A 7987-nucleotide genomic window follows, 5' to 3' on the forward strand; every position below is an offset into this window, starting at 1 on the left:
ACTGACGTCACTGCTGTTGGTACCCCCGCGGAGAACTGCGCATGGTAGTATTTCTTCTTTCAGTCTTTATAAAATAAACACCGCCTTATCGCGCGTATAAACGATAAAAAGGGTGGTTATATGGAAGTGCACACATAAAAACAGGACCTTGGAAAATTCAGTTCTGTGTATCTTGAAACACTACAAATTATCCAATCATATCAGCGCCACAATTGAGGCTGTACCCTTGCCATTTTCGTCACCATAAATTCCCGCAGAAGGTAATGATAAACGCTCGCAAAATGCATAGCCATTATTCGCTGGAACTAGAAAGTTTAACCTTTGTCATTTTAATAGATATAAATCGCCTCCAAAGGCAATCATTTGCCACCTACAATTACGCCGTTTCTTGGCGCCAAAGGTAACGCTACAGGTAGTAATCGTTTTGTAATTTTAATTGTGATTGTAATTGTACCAAACGTTAAGAGAGACATTTCTTAGCTACAATGAAAACCACAATGGCGGTGCTCGCTGAGCCTGCGCATGCAAGTGCATCTCGCAAATAATCACTATTCTGCGCTTGTCATCTGTGCCATTGCCATTCGATTCTTCTACCTCCCCTCAACCGATCTGAATTTAGCGCTGTGACATTGCGCGCTGATGCTCTACATGCTCTTGAGAAGTCTCAATCCCCCCCTGAGGATGGAGACACGGCTTGAAAAGAAAGCTGCACAACACATATAAAGTCCACGCTGCACTGTATCTGCCTGATGACGTGTATATCGACTAAAGTGGGCCCACCGCTAGGCCGAGAATGCTTCCGAGAATAGCCCGAGCATGCTTCCGTATATATATATAATAAGAGTTTACACTCACAACAATTGAGACCGAACGGTAGCGTAGCAGATACTGCATTGTTAGCTCGGGGACTGACGACATCGACAAAGCCACAATAAAATTGCTTCGTTTAATTACACAAAATAAACATTCCGAGCACTTCAATACACGTTCCCATGGTTATGTAATGAGTATTATTTTTTTGATATACTTTCCTGCATCGGACGAGTTCCTAATTTTGTCTCACAATGAGAAAAGCTGACTCTAAGGAATGGCAGTGTCGGATCGGTTCCACCTTCTTATAACTGTTAACAATAAAATACTTAAAATTTGGATACCAGTTAAAACATTTCGCTAAAAATGCACCATAGTTGTACACCAATATAACTCTACATACCAAAACGCATAGGAGACATTTTTGACATCTCCTTAGCTCATCGCACGTGTTTCAATCACGCGAAAAAAAACATGTTTATTCCTGTCCGATGTGTGAAACCGGCGTACTTCGCTTCGAATAATACATTTGGAAACAATTCAACAAGCTCTTTATATTCAAAACGGCCACTATGTTGCATTAGACCAAAGTGGAAAGCAGAAATACATTTCCTTTCAAAGGACGAAAATAAGAACTACATGATCTTTGTTTCAAATCGTCCTAATAACTCCAAGCCGACTTGAAACACAGAACAATATTTCACCTTTAGCAGACAGAATCCAATATCGTGAACTTTTGCAAATACAAAAAATAGGCCGAATACCCAAAAAAAAAGGTATTTGAACACCTCGAAATATCACCAGTTTGATATTTCAATATATGTGAAAGACTCCCTTTTTGAAAACTTGTGATTTCGTAAGTCATTTAATTGGTCCGAACTAGAGAGCAAAAGCGATGTCAGTGAGCGTACATATTGCGAGTTCCTGCTAGTTCAGTGCATCCAAAGTAAACTGATTCTTTCCGCGATAATTTAAAGAACGCCTTTATAGGAGAGTGTGTTGTGTTCTATATTACATGTTTTATGTTCTATTATAAAACAACAAAATGAAGTAATTAACGAATATTTCATCCTCTGATAGGACCGAGAACCGATAACGACCGCCGCATTTAAAGCTAACGTTTCTCTAAAGACTAAGGTCAAAAAAAAAAAATAAATCTCAAGGCGTCGCACAAAGCAGCCCCACTACAGTATGGAAAAAAATATACTCACCGCACCGCACCTCCGGTTTTTCATTATGCGAGGAGAGCGCCCTCGTTTGGAATTTCATTGAGATGTAAGGAATGGAACTATTTGCATAGGCGCCGGCCAGAATAGCGAGCAGGAGAAGCATGCACGCTGCCTCCATTTCCAGAGACTGTAGGTGTGTGAATCGGCACGTCGCTCTTCGTAGCTGCGGTTATATAGCCAGCTCGCCGGCGGTGTCGTCAGGGAATTCCGTAACGTGAACCGTTTGTCTGGGACTCTGCTCGTTTCCTGCCGCTTCCCGTTTTTACTTCTTGTTCCCATTGTGATTTTAGATACCTCAGAACATGTATCAGTTTTGCATCCGTAACTGTGCTCTCTTCACATTGCTCACGTACCACACAGGCCGGAAGACAAGATTAGGTTTCCAATATTAGGTTAGACCATTCAGATTCACTTTTCCTAGTTTTTATGCGAAAGAATTGCGTCACTCATTAGGTAGAAGTGTACACCTTACCTGACACACATTTTTCACACAAAACCGCACACAGAAGGCACACAATACGGCCAATTGATAAACGAAAATTGGCATAATCATCATCATCATCATCACATGCCTATCTACGCCTACTTTAGGGCAAAGGCCTCTCCTAATATTCTCCAATTATCCAGATGATGTGCTAAATGCGACCAATATATCCCCGCAAAGTTCGTGATCTCATCTTTCCATCTATCTTTCTGCCGCCCCTGCCACGCTCGCTTCCTCTAGGGATTCACTCTGATACTCTTAAGGACCAACGGTTATCTTGCGTTAGCATTACATGCCCTGCTCACGTCCATTTCTTCACCCTAATTCCCACAAAGACATCCTTAACACGCGTTTCTTCCCTGGCCCACTCCACTCTCTTGTCCCTGAATGTTATACCATTCATCGTCCATGCCATTGCTTGCGGAGTCGTCCTCAATTTAAGTGGAACCCTCTTCGTGAGCCTCCGAGCTTCTGCCCTGTAGGTGAGTACTGGTAAGATGCAGCTGTCATACACGTTCTTCTTCAGGGACAATGGTATGCTACCATTTATTATCTGCGAATGCCTGGCAAATTCACTCCACCCCATTCCTATTCTTCTGATTACCCGCGCCTCATGGTAAGAATCCGGGGTAACAACTTGGCTTAAGTAGATATATTCACTTACCACGTCCACTGCATTGCCACCTATATCAAACCGCTCTGCTGTCCCAAAGTTATTGATCATTAGCTTAGTTTTCTGTATATTGTTTGCAGGCCCAAGTTTCCACTCTCTTTGTCTAGTGCCTTTGTCTCACTGCCCAATGCCACCTGTCTGCTGCCCTCCTTTGTCGAGCGGAGTAGTGTAGCGGGGTAAGTGGACCGTTAGATGTCTATGACACCCGAGAGAAACGGAGCGCCTTGTTTTTGTACGCTAGAATAAAGGTCGAGGCCTCCCAAGTTCTCCGCAACTAATTTGCGTGCAAGCGTGCTCTACAAAAAATTGCAAACGGACGAACTTTGTCTCGAACACTCTTTGGACTGCACCCACCTTGGGTGGTCATTCTTCCTGAAGTGGAAGGGCACGGAATTTTAGGGGCAAAGCTTCTTAGGGCCTGGGGTATTTGCCTCTCCTGTCGTCGTCATCGCAATCGTCATCTTATGTATTAACCGTGATAAAACACAAGCGAAACTCCTTTACTCTTTGCGCTAGAATGTAAACCGTACTAAAAAACACCGGGACACAAGTTTATGCGTCGGGCTTCCTAACGCGTACAAAAAAACACCGGAACACTCATTTATGCTTCCGCTAGAAATCTTCGTGCTTCAAAGAAAAAAGGCTTTTACACCAAAGCTGTATACCTCTACCCCCAAACGTTCCCTCTCCATTGGGAAAAACACGAAGGGGCCAAGAAAGACCTACACACTGCATGCTTCTCCCCTCCACAGGTTTCGCGGTAGTGGAGATGCCCTAATTTTTTTTTTTGCTTTCACTTTTGAGTGTCTTTGTCGAAGGAACGTTTGATTACATTTTAAGATATGTTATGCTCGTAATGGCCACCAGTTCTATAAAAAGAGCATCACAAAAGAAAAGGACGCTATATAAGTATTTGCAGGATGGTCATTGTACCGGAATGTAGAAACTACATACCAGGGAAACCATAGAATAAAAAGAGGCTGCAATATAATCCTCCAAAGTGAATATCCAGAGAATCTGTTGAAGAGCCTTACATGGCAAATTCTTATACATGCGCTCAGCATCATGAGCGACAACTGCTGGTTCTTAGTAGCGTGACGCGTGCACTCGGCTTATATGAACTAAAATGATTTGCAAGTTGTCCTCCCTACAAGGCCTTCCAATGACATCAGCCTCAATTTAGAGAACAGCTTCAAACCAAATCTTTATTAGGAACAGATGTGGGGGTCCTATTCTTCCAAGGTGCCTGTTCATCCATCTTGCTGTTTCGGTCTTGTTTTCTGCTTTTTATTGAAACAAATACGGAGCTCTATCTTCTATGCCTAATTAAGAAGTATATTCCGCTTTCTTTCAATTGCTAACCTAGCGTTAGGGCTTCCAACAACGTCAGAAAATTTTTGGACCAGCGACAGCTAAACTCTTCAGTGTAAAACTCACCTTTAGTGAACACTCCCACGAAAAACACCATATCTTCCCGTAGGGGAACCCTGAGTAGTATGCGAAGCATCCATGAGGTCGACTGATGTCCGATTATTTTCAGTTCGTCGTTTGCGTTGACGTTCAGCTTGGCGTGCCTTCGTTGTGTCAGTAGCTTCTTGACGTAGTTTTAATGAGTGAAAGACAAGGCACGTTCGTAGCACATGCTCCCGTCTCGATTTGTAGCGCACTGGGTAGAGCGCCACGTACCTCCCTTTGCGGCCAGACAGTCGTGGGATCGAAACCGAGCACCGCCGAACTCTTTCTTTTTATAGTGGACGGAACTGACGTCAACACAAACGCTGACGGGGCTGAAGAGAAGCGCATGCGCCGTGGAGTGCGGATGGCGGAGAAGGGAGGGAGGGACACAGCCCCAAGCATAAGATCCACCGCATCTAACATATTTGTGCTTCGTTGGGTTAAGGGGCCCTGGTCACTTTCAGTGTCAATGCCGTGGAAAAAGTGACCCTTAATATTTTGTTACTGTTGAAAAATGTGAGCTCTTGAGTACCAGATCTCGCACATACCCTTTAACGTTGACAATGCACAAACTCAGCATGAATTGTTGTCAGAAAAGGGCAGTAAACTCTGTTTTTGCCTCACGTATCAAGACACTCTATGATTTTATAATGTGGGGCCATGTTGTAGACACTGGGTTGCCGATGTGATAATCGATGTTTCTTGTCGGCGCCAGTCAAGCAGCGGGAAAAAGCGTCCCTAAGTCTAGGGAAGGGATTAGCTTACGGCTCCCTTGTTGTCCCCGTGTGTGTGGGGACAAAGGTGAGGTGGGAAGGCTAGCATACTCTAGGATGTTAGCCGCATGAAAATCGCTCTAAGCATTCGTCTTTACCTTTGTGCAGGTGATGCCCGGATGACGTAATAGTTTGAGTACTCCACGCAGTCAGTGACTTGTATTGTACTGTATTTGCTCTCAGTTGCAGTAACTGCTCTCGGTTGCACTCTGTATTTGATGTCTTGTATTTGCTCTCGGTTGCAGTAACGTGCGTGGGAACCGTACAATGACTTCCATGAGAAGGAGTGTTTGATCATGTTATCATGGGTGAGGATATGTTAACGATTGGTTACTTCTTGTGGCCAATCCGTGGTCTGTAGGAATCATGTTGAAAAGTGTTTTCGTTTCTTTCTTGAACGCCCCCTTTGGAGGCCTGGTTTTTGGTATCAAAACCAGAGTGTCCGGTTTTCTCCGGGGTCGGTCGAGAGGGATCTAGTTCAGTAAAAATCGTGGCCGAACAGGATGCTGCGGGCAAAGTGACAACGCAACCGTCATTCTGTCCTCATGTATATATTTGAGAAATGTAAATAGTGCAAATAAACCAAATACCAAGCAGGGAAAGGAGTCGACATCTCTCACCTGCTTCAAGAATCGGACGTCGCTCATCATAGGGAGTCGAGATCGTCCTCGCGGGTCCAGCATCAAAAGAACCTCATTCTTTCGAGTTCATCATTCACCAAGAAGATGGAGAGGCGAAATCCTGCCAACTGCGCCCGTTGTATTTCACGTCTTTGTATTCTTGGTGAATTATGAAGACGAAATAATGAGGTTCTTTGGATGCTTGAGTCGACAGCATGATGATGACTCGCTACAATGCCGACGTGCGATTCGTGAACTAGGCGAGAGATGAGGCCTGCTTTTCGTGGTTGATATTAGGCCTATTGACGCCATTTACATCATTTGAAGTATTTACATCAGTACAGAATGACGGTTACGTTGTCAATTTTCCCCCCGCATCCTGTTCGGTCATGATCTTTACTGAACTGAATATCTCTCGACCGACCCCGGACTCTGGTTTTGATCACAAAAACCACGCATCCAAAGGGGGCGCTCAAGAAAGAACAAAAACACTTTTCAACATGATTCATGTAGACCACGGAGTGGCCACAAGACCTAACCAATCCTAAACGTGTCCCAACCCGTGGTCACATGACCAAACCATCTTATAAAATTCATAGTACGTTTCTCACGCACGTTGTTGCCACCGACAAGCAAATACAAAACATCTGCCATCTAAAGTCATTCACGAAGCTGAATACACAAACCCTTACTAAGCGTTTAGCAAAAGCTAAACGCTTAGTGAGGTCTTCGCATGGCTAGCATCGTACTGTGTTCTCAGCTTTCCGCCTCGCCTTTCTCCCCGTGCGCGCTGGCACAATAAGGGAGTCGTAAGCTAATCCCTGGAATAAACTGAGGTACGCCACTGCCGCTGCCGCTGCCGCTGCCTGACTTGCGGGATAGGCTACTTCAAACCCAGGCGAGCATTCCCGATGCGAATCAGCATTCAACCAACAGCACCTACGCCGGCCCTCAAAGACCACACCAAGCGCTTTTTTGATGCGAAGAAACGGCATTCCTTCGCTTCCCATCTGCAGTCAAACCTCACAAAGGACCGAACCACCTCCGAACCAATAGCGGCGTGCGTGCTGTCAGAGAGAGAACAATGCACCAAGACTTTAGACTTCTGTGCACCCATCCGCCTTTCTCTGAGACCGCGTGGTCGAGCTGACCGCATAGCAACACAACCAAAGTACTCTGGGCTAAGCACCCCCATCTTTTGCCACACAAAAGGAAGGAACTCAAAGCATGCTTTCAGCGCCCGCCGACTTTGCGTCCCTGGGGCTGCATAAACGGAACGAACCATGGCAGCTACAAGCGGTGGAAACGCCGATACTTGAGCTTCCAGCGGCTTTAATTATTTGAATGAGGAGCCCGAAAATAAAACTAACAAATGCCAAGTGAAAGGGGCCCTCATTAGAATGGCGAATGCTATAATGTCCGGAGCTTTCACCCTTTCTGCATGCCTCAGAGGGCTGTGGATGCTACGGGCTTATGAGCTCGAGCTAAACAATCTAGATACACTTGTCAGGATGCTTGTTCTCTGAGTACGCGCAACCATTGGCCTCGCGCCAGTGGTTCGTCCAGCTTTTTATTTTTAGAAGCGGCGTGCATGCTCCAGCTACTACTGGCAGCGTCGCACTGATGTCGCCTCCGCCGTGCAAGCGATGGCACAGAAGTGCTAGCATTAGGGAAACGCCGGACAGGTTGGGTCCAAAAACAACATGCTCTCTGACGACAGTACTTGAAGATTTCCACTTTATTGGCGTTCCGCTTGCGTTTCTTCAATGGGATGCTGTCACGGCGAGCAGGCCCGCTCGAGGCAGGGCCGCTGAAGACTTAGCATCGCCGCAGTTATTCGGTCACCGCTTTATATTACCGCGACAATGACGAAACCCAGCACACTTTCACCCCACTATCATACCCTTTCACGCATTTGTAAACTGATTTTCAGCATTAACCGG

The 7987-nt window shown here is 45.4% G+C and overlaps 1 protein-coding gene across 1 annotated transcript in view; it reads right to left on the reverse strand.

The window, feature by feature from the left end:
- The window catches only part of LOC144139802 (uncharacterized), a 152720-nt gene extending 150351 nt beyond the window's left edge, over nt 1-2369 (reverse strand). The window contains exon 1 of the mRNA XM_077672055.1: nt 2022-2369. Within this exon, the coding sequence (XP_077528181.1) occupies nt 2022-2157 (136 nt within the window). The 5' untranslated portion in view covers nt 2158-2369. The remainder of the gene's footprint in view (nt 1-2021) is intronic.
- Between the last annotated feature and the right edge of the window lie 5618 nt (nt 2370-7987).

The sequence above is a fragment of the Haemaphysalis longicornis genome, unplaced genomic scaffold, assembly GCF_048455015.1.
Source record: "Haemaphysalis longicornis isolate Haplotype H1 unplaced genomic scaffold, Haemaphysalis longicornis Haplotype H1 scaffold_5, whole genome shotgun sequence".
NCBI lineage: Eukaryota > Metazoa > Arthropoda > Arachnida > Ixodida > Ixodidae > Haemaphysalis > Haemaphysalis longicornis.